The following is a 14,770-nucleotide window of genomic DNA, read 5'->3' on the forward strand; positions in this document are numbered from 1 at the left end:
CTCCGATTAATTCATGGAAATTAATTCCACTGCTTCTATTTGACTAATATGCCTCGGTGCTGTCATCTGTATAAAGAATAAACTGCTGAGATCCGGGGGGCAGGCTCTTTATCTGACATTCATAATTTTCTTTTCTTTATTTTGGTCAGATTTTTCAGCTTCTTGTTTCTAATTCTAAATTTCAATGCAACAGAGAGATTGTAGTAAGAATGATGGAAGCTTGTGTGGTCATGGAGACCGTCTTATCATCCCCGGAGTTCCAGAAGAAATCAGTGGTTACAAGGTCTCAGGAGTAGCAATTAAAGCCACACATGGGCTCTGGAATGGATCACCAAGTCAAGTCGTCAAGTCAAGAGAGTTTATTGTCATGTGTCCCAGATAGGACAATAACATTCTTGCTTGCTGCAGCACAACAGAGTATTGTAAGCATAAATACAGAACAGTTCAGTGTGTCTATATAGCATTGACCATATATACACACACATAAATAAACAGATAAAGTACAATAGGCTGTTATAGTTCAGAGTTTGTTTGATGGTGCGTTTAATAGCCTGATGGCTGTGGGGAAGAGTCTGTTCCTGAACCTGGATGTACCAGATTTCAGGCTCCTGTACCTTCTACCTGATGGCAGCGGGGAGATAAGTGTCTACCGCCAGGATGGTGTGGGTCCTTGATGATGTTGGCAGCCTTTTTGAAGCAGCGACTGCGATAGATCCCTTCGATGGTGGGGAAGTCAGAGCCGATGATGGACTGGGCAGTGGTCACAACTTTCTGCATTCTTTTCCGCTCCTCGACGCTCAAGTTGCCGAACCAAGCCACGATGCAACCAGTCAGTATGCTCGCTACTGTGCACCTGTAGAAGTTCGAGAGAGTCCTTCTTGACATACCGACTCTCCGTAATCTTCTCAGGAAGTAGAGGCGCTGATGTACTTTCTTTATAATTGCATCAGTGTTCTGGGACCAGGAAAGATCTTCGGAAATATGCACACCCAGGAATTTGAAGTTCTTGACCCTTTCCACCATATAAACAGGATTGTGGGTCCCTATCCTACCCCTTCCAAAGTCCACAATTAGTTCCTTGCTTTTGCTGGTGTTGAGAGCCAGGTTATTGTGCTGGCACCATTTGGTCAATCGGTCGACCTCACTTCTATTCTCTGACTCGTCACCATCAGTGATTTGTCCCACAACAGTGGTGTCATCGGCGAACTTGATGATGGAGTTCGCACTACGTCCAGCTTCCAAACTTCCACTCTCACGAACAGTGAGCCCTGCCCTGAATAGAGATACAAGAAACTGCAAATGCTGGAATCTTCAGCAAAATACAAAGTGCTGGAGTAACTCAGTGTGTCAGGCAGCATTCATGGAGGGAATGTATAGGCAGCATTTCGGGTCAGGGTCATTCTTCAGAAACCTATGCATTTCTTCCGCAGATACCAGCTGACTTGATGAATTACTCAAGCATTTTGTGAAACAAACTCTAACTTGAGTAGAATTACTGCAGACTTGGTATTGCCTGAAGGTTTTTGAAAGCCTTTACTTGGGAGTTGTCCTTTCTTGCAGCTTCCATAGAAATGATTTCATTACAAACTCTATATTGCACATGCTATTTTAGTGGGAAATGCCACATGAACTCTGTTCTTCTGCAACCTGTAGTTGTTACACAGAAAGACAAAAATCTATCCCACCTCTTCTGGTCCATCCAATGTTGATGCAAGATGTTTTTACCTGGGGTTTTTAACATGCATTTCACAAAGCTGTGGAATACTTGGAATATTGATTTAATTTCAATATGACATCCACTTAAGTTCCTCAATATGGGATTCTTACTCCATGACAATCAGCGCTTGTTTTAATCAACTTATGTTATTACTTATACTTGCAAATTTATCAGTGAATGCAGAGGATACTGATATGCTAAGGTCAGTTTGAGATTACGTTGTTGGGTCTCTTGAAAGATAAATCCTCAGATCTGATGGGACCCATCCCAGGTTATTCAGGGAGGCAATTGAGGAGATTACAAAAGCCTTGACGAAGATCTTTGCGTCTTGTCTAGCTGCAGGCAAGGTCCAGGAGGACAGGAACGTATCTAATGTTGTTCCTTTATTTAAGAAGAGAAGTAGAGCGAATCCATAGAATTAACTTCAAGTAGCCCTTGCTTTCCCTCTCTCTCCATCTCCTCACCCTTCCCAATTCTCCCACCAGTCTTATAGAAACATAGAAACATAAAAAATAGGTGCAGGAGTAGGCCATTCGGCCCTTTGAGCCTGCACCGCCATTCAATATGATTATGGCTGATCATCCAACTCAGTATCCTGTACCTGCCTTCTCTCCATACCCTCTGATCCCCTTAGCCACAAGGGCCACATCTAACTCCTTCTTAAATATAGCCAATGAACTGGCCTCAACTACCTTCTGTGGCAGAGAGTTCCAGAGACCCTTCTTTAGACTGATGTCAGAGGAGTGGGCGGTACAGAAATAAAATGTAGGTAGAGACAGTTATGCCCCTATCCCACTTAGGAAACCTGTACGGAAACCTCTGGAGACTTTGCGTCCCGCCCAAGGTTCCCGTGCGGTTCCCGGAGGGTGCAGGTGGTTGCCGGAGGTTGCAGGTAGTGGAAGCAGGTAGGGAGACTGACAAAAACCTCCGGGAACCGCACGTGGGTGGGGTGCAAAGTCTCCAAAGGTTTCCGTTCAGGATTCCTAAGTAGGACAGGGGCATAACTGTCTCTATCTACATTTTATTTCTGGGACCGCACACTCCTCTGACATCTGTCTAAAGAAGGGTCTCGCCCGAAACGTCGCCCATTTCTTCTCTCCAGAGATGCTGCCTGTCACGCTGAGTTACTCCAGCATTTTGTGTCAATCTTCGATTTAAACCAGAATCCGCAGTTCTTTCCTACCCATAGCATTATAAGACAGTCAACCTCACGTCAGGAGATTGACATGCATGGGATTAACAGTGACTTGATCATATGGATTTAGAACAGATCTAAGACAAAGGGTGACGGTGGAAGGACAATATTCAGGCAGGACGTTTTTGATCCGCAGGGATCTGTGCTGGGACATCTACTGTTTGTGATATATGTATAAATAACGTTGATGTTAATGTACAGAGGGACCTTGGGGTGCAGGTTCATAACTCTTTGAAAATGTCGACACAGGGACAGTGAAGAAGGCATTCTACATAAGCAGGGTATTGAGCGTAAGAGTTGACCAATGATACTGCAGTTAAATGCAAGACATAGGCTAGGCCACACTTGGAATACTATGTGCAGTCCTGCCACCGCACTGAAGAAAGGATTTGTGTAAGAAGGAACTGCAGATGCTGGTTTAAACCGAAGATAGACACAAAATGCTGAACAGGCAGCATCCCTAGAGAGAATGAATGGGTGATGTTTCGGATCTGAAGAAGGGTCTCGACCTGAAACATCACCCATTCTTTCCCTCCAGAGATGCTGCCTGTCCCGCTGAGTTACTTCAGCATTTTGTGTCCATTTAAAGAAAGGATCTTGCAGCACTAGAAAGAGTGCAGAAGAGTTTCACCAGGATGTTGCTTGGAATGAAAGGCTTTGGTTATAATGGGAGATTGTTCTTACTGGCATGCAGGAGGTTGGAGATGTACAAGCAGGTACAATCACCACATTTCAAAAGTTGCACGGTTTGGAACAGAAAAGAGGGACATGGGCCATATGTCCAAGAAGAGGAAGGCCATGAGTTAACTTAAGTAAATCCCATTGTAATCTGTCAAACTCTTCGTGTCTGCATAGATCAAAAAGCTATCATTATTATCCCAGAGTCAATTGTGCTTGCCAAAGTGGAAGCTGGGTTCTCTCACTTGTAACCATGTGCAAGTATTGAAACAAAGAAACATCTTGTCAATATTACAGCATGTTGATTCATGCTTTATAATTATGATGTATTTAGCTGACCCATTCTACAATGCATGCCTAAAGGGCCTGTCCCACGAGCATGCGACTGCATGCGGCAAGCGCGACCAAACCGGAAGCGGGGGCCGCGCGGAGGTCGAGTGAGTGATGTGAAGTTTGAGCGAAGTCCGCGGGAAGTTCGCACGTGACGTACGGCGTCAAGACGCTGCGTCCGGTGTCGAGACGCTGCACACGCCCGTCGAGGCAGTGTGTACGGCGTCGAGGCGGCTGCGGGCCGGCAGGCCGTTGCCGCGCGGAATTTTTGAACACTGTCAGTTTTTCGGAGCCCGCACAACTCCACACGGCTCCGGCGATCGAAGTGGGACCGGCCCCGCAAGGCCGTACGGCTCAAGCGACCACGTTAGGTCGCGCTTGCTGCATGCAATCGCATGCTCGTGGGACAGGCCCTTTACTGCTGAATCTCTATCAGGTTTTCAATCACTACTGCAGGTTTGTATTGCTCACCTGCACGGATCAAAATGATCCTATCAATGAATCTATTTCCAGACAGATATTTAATGGTTTCTGCACAGGAGCTGCTACTTGGTTCATTAGTGGACATAAGTGACATTACAACCGGAACCTGTGGAATATTGAAAATACTAACTATTCTATCATGAGGGATTTGCGGTAAGGCATGTTGAAATGCCAATGTTGTGTTATATTGTGTCATGTAGTTACAACTCAGCCAGAGAACCCTTCAAGGTAATTTCTTTGTTCTGTCAGTAAAATGCTTTTGAAGGACCATCATTGTACAAAAAAGGAAAGCAAATTTATGCAAGCAAGCTTCCAGAAACACCTTGAGTCTGAAAAAGGGTCCCGACCCAAAATGTTACCTGTCCATTCCCTCCATAGAAACTGCCTGACCTGTTGAGGTCCTCCAGAACTTTGTGTTTTGCATGTTGCGAGTAACATTTAGTTCTAAGGAATGCATCTTTCTTTGATTCAGGCCTGTTGAATCCAATAAAAACACCACTCTGGATTGGACTCAGTACTCAAGATTACGAGAGCGGGTGGCAATGGAGTGACCAAAGCCCCTTCAGATACTTGAACTGGGCTCCTGGTAAGTATTTGCAAAATATATGTTTCAGTCTTAGAAGAAATGGGAGATATAGCACTGCTTTAATGATCCCTGGAGTCCATGGAGATGGAGGTTTAGGTCATAAGTGATAGGAGCAGAATTAGGCCCTTCAGTCCATCAAGTCTACTCTGCATTCAATCATAGCTGAGCGATCCCTCCCCACTAACCCCATTCTCCTGCCTTCTCCCCTAAGACTGTTGCCTTGATAACTAGCTCCAGTTGGATTCTACCCCTTGGGCATTTTGTTTCAAATTCCAATTAGGATGAATAATACTTGTAGTGAGGGCATTACATTAATAAATCAATGCACTGAAGAGCATATACTGTATCTGAAACTGACTGTTGTCTTCACGGATGCCGATCTGCTTGTAGAACTGAACGATCATTGGCTGAGCTGACCACTCCCATAACAATCTTACACAATATTTTGCACTGAAGTTCAAACTAAACGGCAATGATATTGTCCCAGGGATGACTTATTCTGTGCATTAATTGGAATATTATAATTTGGACTTTAATTCTTCATGTGCCAACATTAACAGTTTTATATTTCTTTCTGGGTCAAAGGTCATCCGTCATATGCCAGAGAGGATACATGTGTGGTTTTGAATCCATCGCAGGCATCAAAATGGGAGAGCCAAGCTTGCCATCTGAAATTGGGATATATTTGTCAAGGTGACACCACGGTATCGAAGACCCTTCCATCGCAAGGTATGTTGAACTGTGCATATAAAATCAGAGAAGTTATACCTCTTAACACTAAAGTATTGCTGGAAAGGGTGCAGAGAAGATTTACGAGGATGCTGACAGGTCCCAAGGCACCTAGCTATAGGGAGAGGTTAAGCAGGCTAGGACTCTGTTCCTTGGAGTGCAAGAGGATTTGGGGTGATCTTATAGAGGTATATAAAATCATGTGAGGAAGAGCTCAGGTAGGAGCAAAGAGTTTCTTGCCCGGAGTAGGGGAATCAAGAACTAGAGGACATTGGTTGAAAGTGAAGGGGGGGAAAGATGTAATGAGAGGTTACCTGAGGAGTAACCTTTCACACAGAGGTACATGGATATGATAGGTTTAGAGGGACATGGCCAAATGCAGGCAGGCGGGAATAGTGTAGAAGGGACATGTTGGTCATAGTGGGCAGGTTGGGCTGAGGGGCAGGAGTAGGCCATTTGGCACTTTGAGCCAGCACCGCCATTCAATGGCTGATCATTCAAAATCAGTATCCCGTTCTTACTTTTTTCTTATGTGCCCTTCGGTGCTGGCTCGAAGGGCCGAATGGCCTACTCCTGCACCTATTGTCTATTGTCTATATCCCTTGATTCCTTTAGCCCTCAGAGCTAAATCTAACTCTCTGGAAAACATCCAGTGAATTGGCCTCCACTGCTTTCTGTGGCAGAGAATTCCACAGATTCACAACTCTGGGTGAAGAGGTTTTTCTTCATCTCAGTCCTAAATGGCCTACCCCTTATTCTTAAACTGTGACCCCTGGTTCTGGACTCCCCCAACATCGGGAACATTTTTTCTGCATCTAATCCTTTAAGAATTTTATATGTTTCTATAAGATACACTTTCATCCTTCTAAATTCTAGTGAACACAAGCCTAGTCGATCCATTCTTTCATCATATGACAGTCCCGCCATCCCGGGAATTAACCGGGTGAACCTACGCAGCACTCCCTCAATAGCAATAATGTCCTTCCTCGAATGGAGACCAAAATTGCACACAATACTCCAGGTGTGGTCTAACCAGGGACCATTACAACTGCAGTAAGACCTCCTTGCTCCTAAACTCAAATCATCTTGCAATGAAGGCCAACATGCCTTCTCTGGCAGAGAATTCCATAATAGCAGGCTTTCTGCACTGCCTGCTGTACCTGCATGCCTACTTTCAGTGACTGATGTACAAGCACACCCAGGTCTCGTTGCACCTCCCCTTTTCCTAATCAGACACCATTCCGATAATAATCTGCTTTCCTGTTCTTGCCATCAAAGTGGATAACCTCCCATTTATCCACATTATACTGCATCTGTCATGCTTCTGCCCACTGACCCAACCTATCCAATTCACACTGCAGCCCCATAGCATCCTCATTGCAGCTCACACTGCCACCCAGCCTTGTGTCATCTGCAAACTTGGAGATGTCACATTTAATTCCTCCTTTAAGACCTCCTAGGACATCGTGTCGACCATGCTGCGAGTATGGGTCGAGGGAAAACTCTTGTAAACTCGCAAATTAGGTCACCGCAGTGGGACAGGGCCTTAACATCCTATACGTTGGTTTTTTCCCCCCACAGTGGATGAAACATAAGATCTGCTCCATAAAGTGTAAAGTGACGAATCAATTCAATTCTGTGCTCAGTTTATACTCAGTCCCCTTGCAACTTTCAGTGATCCTTTAAAGTGATCTTCAACATGCAGGAGGATTTATTCATCAGCTGAGGAAGGTCAGTAGTTGGTAATCTGGAGGTATTCATGCCAGCGTTAGAACAGATAACTGGAGATTTCAATGGCTCCAGTGGATGTTGACAACACCAAGGGCTATTAGCACTCTCCAGCATACGTTGCGAACAAATGTAAAAATTAAGTCCCTGCAGTGGGGCAGGCCCTTTAGAAAGAGCTCTGGTTCCTCCTAATGGATAAATCAGACCAATTCATAACGAGTTGGTCTCCATTCGTCGTTTTTTTGGAATCATATGGTGCAACACAAGTGTAAAAGAACTGTTTCAGGACTGGACGAGGGTTGGTCAAGATTATAAATAATGATCTCCTTTTCTTTTTTATTTTATTTTCTTTTCTCTATTTTCTCTCAACTTTCTTCATTTACTCGTTTTCTTTCTTCACACACTATATATTTCACATCTTTCTATCCTTTACTATCTAACTTCTTTTCCTTATTCTAATCTTTTTTCAATGTAACAAAAAAAAGAGAAGTTGTACATAAAATGTATTATGAAAATATATATTAGGCACTTTGGTGCCATATGACTGTACTTACTTCTAATAAAATTAAATATTAAAAAAAAAAGAAAAAGAAAGAGCTCTGGAAGGTAGCGGAATCAAGCTGTATTTGGAGAAGGCAGGCACAGGTTACTGATGTGGCTGGTCAACCATGATCACAATGAATGGTGGTGCTGGCTCGAAGGGCCAAATGGCCTCCTCCTGCATCAAATTTCTATGTTTCTATGTAATCTCTTGTGTGGGACCTAGTCAAAGGCTATTGTTTCTCCCTTATCCATTCTACTTGTTCCATCCTCAAAAAATTCCAGAAGATTAGTGAAGCAGAATTTTGCCCCTTCATAAATCCGTGCTGACTTTGACCATTCCTGTCACTGTTTTCCCAATGCGCTGCTATAACATCTTTAACAATCGACTCAAGCATCTTCACCACTACCGATGTAAGGCTAACTGGTCTATAATTCCCCGATTTCTCTCTCTCCTTTCTTAAAAAGTGGCTACATTGGCTACCGTCCAGTCCACAGGAACTGATCCAGAGTTGAGAAAACATTGGAAAATGATCACCAATACATCCATGATTTATGGGGCCATCTCCTTGAGTACTCTGGGTTGCAGACCATCAGGCCCTGGGGATTTATCAGCCTTTAGTCCCAACAGTTAACCTAACACAATTTCCTAACTAATGTGGATTCCCTTCAGTTCCTCCCTCCCACTAGATCCTCGGTTCTCTAGTATTTCTGGGAGATAGTTTGTGTCTTCCTTAGTGAAGACAGAACCAAAGTACTCAATTAACTGTTCTGCCAGTTCTTTGTTTCTCATTATAAATTCATCTGTCTCTGATTGTTAAGGGCATGTCCCACTTGGGCATCATTTGCGCGCCCGAAGATTCTGTACATCCCAAAATCCTGGGGCGCTGCGCGCGACCGCACTTCACTGCCTACGTCACCACGCAACATGCGTGCGTAATGCGCGCCGTGCATCGTGACGCGTAAATGATGCAGTGTAAATTATGCGCAAATGACACCCAAGTGGGAAAGGCCCTTAAGGGACCTACATTTGTCTTCACTAATCTTTTCCATTTTACATCTAAAGAAGCTTTTAGAGCCAGTTTTTATATTCCCTGCAACCTTCCTTTCATGCTCTTCCCCCCCCCCCCTCTTAATTAACCCCTTTGTCCTAAATTTCTCCCAGTCCTCCTGTTTGCTGCTTCCTCAGGCCAATTTATATGCCTTTTCCTTAGATTTAACACTATCCTTGATTTCCATCATTTGCCACGGTTGCCTTCCCAGTTTTAGTTTTGGAGTTCATCCATCTCCACCGTCAACCCTTTGCCAATCTATCCTAGCCAATTCCCGTTTCATACCTTCAAAGTCTACTTTCTTTGTTCAGGTCCCTAATATGAATTAACCGTGTCACTTTCCATCCTAATGCAGAATTCCACCATATGATGGTCACTGTTGCCCAAGGGGCCTTGCACAACAAGATCGCTAACTAATCCTTCTTCATTACACAATACCCAGTTTAGGATGGCCTGTCCTCTATTCGGTTTTTCTACATATTGGTTTCCGCATGGTATGACTCTAACTCTATGACTAAAATTAACAAAGGAATATGCCAATATCAAACTGGTTTAGCACTTAATACCAATTTACCAAAGTGCAAATCGTTATGGAAATTGTATCAGATAATACCGCATTATTTTGCCCATTTAGCAATCCAAATTAATTCAAAACTAAAATATTAGTGAAAATCAGGGACATCAATGGCATTGCGCAAAGTCAGTGATATTCCTTGTGTCTACACTTTGTGCCTGATGGCTTATGCATGGAGGATTCTGTTGGGAAGCAGATTGCGAAGTCTGCTCTGTTTGGCTTAAAGAGCAGCTGGCAGACTAGCCCAGGAATCGTACTCAAGTAAGTTTATTTCAAGTGGGCACACCCAATACTCTTTGGGATCCTCCAATCTCCTTCATCCCTCCTCCAGTTTCATCATCTGCGTATCATCATCGGCTGAACTTTCCCTCACCTCACTCATGCTCCCTGACCTTTATTCCCACTCACGGGTCATCTGTGACCCCTGGACCTGGTCCCAGTCCTCTCTCCCTGCATGTACCTGATTTATTTTATGTACGCCTACCACACTGCATTTCCCAGCAGCAGAGCAACAAACAAAAAAAATGTATGAGCCTGCCACAGACTGTTTTACTAAAGCATCTGTCAATTCCAGCTGGCACTAAAGTAAATAGCTATTTCTGAGATGAAATAGTGACCTTTCGACTCCAGACAAAGTCTCGTGAGGCTGTTGATGGATTCCCTATCTTTACAATTTGCCTGGCAGGTCAGACATTGTACTTAGGATTCTGCTCTACCTCCATACCAGCTCTTCCTATTGTTGTCCACTCTGTGCAACATTAGTCTGCAATGCCGTGCACAGTTGATCTGGCAAACTGGCTTCCCTTTGCCTTTAGCTCATTGTTGCCAGGCATCTCCCCCCACATAGTCCATGCATCTATTTTTCACCATTTTGATCCCTTACGGTGTCAGTATCTGGTGCTTAATGATGCCAAGTGGTCCCCCATAATGTTGCTGGCTCTGGATCTGCACCTTCTGATGTATATGTCCTGCAGGGGGACGAGTGTAGTTCCCAGAGTGCATTCAGCCGAATACACTACTCTCTGCAGAGCCTTGTCCTGGGCAGAGCAGGTCCCAAACCAGATTGTGATGTTGCCTTTCACACAGCCCCAGAGTAGAAGCACTGAAGGATCCTCAGAGAGACTCTGAATTTCCTCAGCTGCCTGAGGTGGTAAAGGCGCTGCCTTGCCTTACTCACCAGTGCGGCAGCGTGTGTGATGTCCATGTCAGATCCTCTGTGATTTCTCCCAGGTATTTAAAGCAGCTCACCCTATCCACAGTAGCCCCATTTATCCCCAGTGGCGTGTACGTCCTCGGATGTTGTGCCCTTCTAAAGCCCACAATCAGCTCTTTAGTTTTTATGAGATTTAAGAGGAGGCTGATATCCTGACACCAGAGTGCCAGATCAACCACCTCCTCCCGGTAGGCCTTCTCATTGTTATTGGCGATCAGGCCCACCACCACAGTGTCATCAGCAAACTTGATTATGGAGTTGGAGCTGAACAGCCATGTGTGTACAGGGAGTACAGTAGGGGGCTGAGGACGCAACCCTGGGGGGATCCTGTGTTCAGGGTGAGGATGCTCGATGTATGTCTTCCCATCTTGACTACCTGGGGCCTGGCAATGAGAACGTCCAGGACCCAGGCACACAGGGGAGTGTTCACCCCCAGTTCCAGCAGCTTCTCAGCAAGTCTGGTGGGGACCATCATATTGAAGGCTGAACTGAAGTCAATGAACAGCATCCTCACATAGCCCCCCTTCTGGCTGTGAAGGTGAGAGAGAGCGGTGTGCAGAACCTGGGAGACTGCATCGTCCGTGGATCTGTTTGGACGGTATGCGAACTGTGGGGGTCAATAGACAATAGACAATAGACAATGGGTGCAGGAGTAGGCCATTTAGCCCTTCGAGCCAGCACCGCCATTCAATGTGATCATGGCTGATCATCTCCAATCAGTACCCCGTTCCTGCCTTCTCCCCATATCCCCCGACTCCGCTATTTTTAAGAGCCCTATCTAGCTCTCTCTTGAAAGTATCCAGAGAACCCGCCTCAACACCGCCCTCTGAGGCAGAGGGTCCATGTTGCGAGGGAGGAAGGCGCAGATGTGGTTCTTGATCAGCCTCTCGAAGCATTTCATGACTACTGAGGTGAGGGCCATCAGTCGGTAGTCATTCAAACAAGCTGGAGAGGCATTCTTTGGTACAGGTACAATGATGGATCTTTTGAAGCAGGCAGGGACCATGGACTTGGCCAGGGAGAGGTTGAATATTGTAGTGAGCACTGGAGCTAGCTGATTAGCACAAGACTTTAGTACTTGCCCAGATATACCATCTGGGCCTACAGCTTTCCTTGTGTTCATACGCGTCAGAGCCCCCCTCACGTCATGCTCGGACAATGAGAATGTGTGCACATCCCCAGCGGTGGACCTCCCTCCAGCCTCGCTAGCCAGCGCGCTGGCAGTGTTGTTGTTAGCCGGCGAGCTAAGGGTGATGTTGCCCGTCTCGAATCGTGCGTAGAAAGAGTTCAGCTAGGGAGGTGCCGGCACTTCCGGTTGAAGGGGGGCTGCTCCGGTAATTGGTTACAGTCCGTAGCCCCTGCCAAAGGCGTCTGGTATCCTGCTGCTCCATCTGCGACTCCATCCTGTCCCTGTACCTCCTTTTTGCGTCCTTCACCACCCTTTGCTATCGGTAGGACTCTATCTTGTAGTCGTCCATATTTCCGGATGCCGGGCCAGAGTTGTAAGCAGTGGTGCGAGCATTCAAGGGAACGCGAATGGACTGTCCACCCAGGGTTTTTGATTAGGAAAGATGCTAATCCCTACCGTAGGGACGATGTTATCGACTATTGTTGCAATGAAGTCAGTGACCGCTTCCGCGAACTCACTGATGTCACTGGAACTTGCTTGGAACATATTCCAGTCGTGACTGAGCTGCCAGCCCACCAGGAGTGAGTGACTGAGCTGACAGCCCACCAGGCCTGAGCTTCCAGCCCACCAGCCCTGAGTGACTGAGCTGCCAGCCCACCAGGCCTGAGTGACTGAGCTGCCAGCCCACCAGGCTTGAGTGACTGAGCTGACAGCTCAAGAATCCATTCAGCCCACAATGTGCATACTAGCCCTCTGGAAACCAGTCCCTCCGGCCCACTACACCCTCCAGAAAGCCCCACTGGCCATCAATATTGGAATTGGTGGAGAGGTGGAATATTGCGTTGGTGGTACCAGCCCTCCCGTGTGAAAATGGGACCCACTTAGACTAGTAATTTTTATAGATCTATCCCAGCAGAAAATGTGAATGGGATCCGTAAGAAATGCAACACCTGTCCCTTCACCTCCCCCCTCGACTCCATTCAAGGACCCAAGCAGTCGTTCCAGGTGCGACAAAGGTTCACCTGTATCTCCTCCAACCTCATCTACTGCATCCGCTGCTCTAGATGTCAGCTGATTTACATCGGGGAGACCAAGCGTAGGTTGGGCGATCGTTTCGCCGAACACCTCCGCTCAGTCCGCAAAAACCTACCTGAACTCCCGGTGGCTCAGCACTTCAACTCCCCCTCCCATTCCCAATCCGACCTCTCTGTCCTGGGTCTCCTCCATTGCCAGAGTGAGCAACAGCGGAAATTGGAGGAACAGCACCTCATATTCCGTCTGGGGACCTTGCGTCCTTATGGCATTAACATTGAATTCTCCCAATTTTGCTAGCCCTTGCTGTCTCCTCCCCTTCCTTAACCCTCTAGCTGTCTCCTCCCACCCTCCCATCCGCCCGCCCTCGGGCTCCTCCCCCTCCTCCCCCTCCTCCCCTTTTCCTTCTTTCTCCCACCCCCCATCAGTCTGAAGAAGGGTTTCGGCCCGAAACGTCGCCTATTTCCTTCGCTTCAGCAATTTTGTGTACCTTTGCCTTTTCAATGTGTTATGTTTTTAAACCACTATTTCCACAATGATTGTTAATGCTACTAAAATATTACGGGGAAGTTTGCCATGGAGAATATGATTATCAAAGCAAAATTTATATTTTAACTGTATTTGAATGCACAGTTAAATGGAGGCAGGAGAGACACTTTAGGGTTCTTCATTAGCTGAGTTGGCTTAAAGTACGGTTTCCATTTTAGTATTTAAGAATGTATTAAGTACGTTACTGTACTGTGATGACATTTGTACAATATTTTAATTGGTGATATAGCAGAACCATTCTTGAATTCCAGAATGTTATTTATGGTTTCGTAATTTATACAAAATCAATTCTTCTTTCGTGTGGCATGCACAGCCTAAAGTTGTAGGACAACTTGTTCTATTTGATCTTCTGTTTGTGCACGTCGAGTTGATTGCATTAGTCGAAACAGGGCAGACCACGTGAAGGTTGCAATGTTCCACCCCACAAAATCAATTGATTCCAGAATGATTTAGTTAACTTACATGATTGTGGCAGTGTGTCACAAATGTCAACAACCAAGATTTAAGCAACTTTATAACCGAGACTGGTAACTCTTGAAGACAGGAAATTGGTATTGTATCCTGGCACAGCATAAAGGACCTGTGAACAATATGAAACACCTTTAGGATATTTAAGCATGATTGCAGATAAGAATACACAAATAATATTGCGATATAAAGGAGATGTAGGGGCACGTTGTTTTAGATAGAGGGTGGGGAGTGACTGTTTAAAACATTTGAATACATGCATGGATAAGATAGATTTAGAAGGATATGTCAAAATGCAGGCAGGTGGGACTAGTGTAGATAGGGCATGTTGGCCGACATGGGCAAGTTGGGCTGAAGGGCCTGTTTCCACGCTGTTTGACTCTGTGACTCTATGACATTATGATTCCCTTTCTGTAGAATTGATTAGATAGGTTATGTGAAACAGATGGTAATGGCAGGACTAAATACCAATGAAATCTACAGGTACTGGTTTATAAAAGGTGACACAAAGCACTTACTTTAAGTTAATTTTATCATTGAACCAGGAAGGCAGTTGGAAAGGAACTTCAAAGTTGCTTAAACAAAAATATAATTTGCAATTAATGAGGATTACTTGTTGGTTAGAGTGGTTATTAGTCATTGACAACCTCAACGCATGCCTTGATTACCATAAAAAATCAGAGATAAATCTCTTAGTGTTTATTTTTCTAAATTAACTGCAGTGTTTTCTGCCTCTTCCACGAGATAACAGTGAGCACAGGGTTGTA

At 45.3% G+C, this 14,770-nt stretch overlaps 1 protein-coding gene across 1 annotated transcript in view; it reads left to right on the plus strand.

Annotated features, from left to right (window-relative positions):
- The window catches only part of mrc1 (mannose receptor C-type 1), a 139,921-nt gene that overhangs the window by 41,238 nt on the left and 83,913 nt on the right, over positions 1–14,770 (plus strand). The window contains exons 5-6 of the mRNA XM_033015268.1: positions 4,876–4,989; positions 5,575–5,718. Coding sequence (XP_032871159.1) covers positions 4,876–4,989; positions 5,575–5,718 — 258 coding nt within the window. The remainder of the gene's footprint in view (positions 1–4,875; positions 4,990–5,574; positions 5,719–14,770) is intronic.

The sequence above is a fragment of the Amblyraja radiata genome, chromosome 2, assembly GCF_010909765.2.
Source record: "Amblyraja radiata isolate CabotCenter1 chromosome 2, sAmbRad1.1.pri, whole genome shotgun sequence".
Taxonomy (NCBI): Eukaryota; Metazoa; Chordata; class Chondrichthyes; order Rajiformes; family Rajidae; genus Amblyraja; species Amblyraja radiata.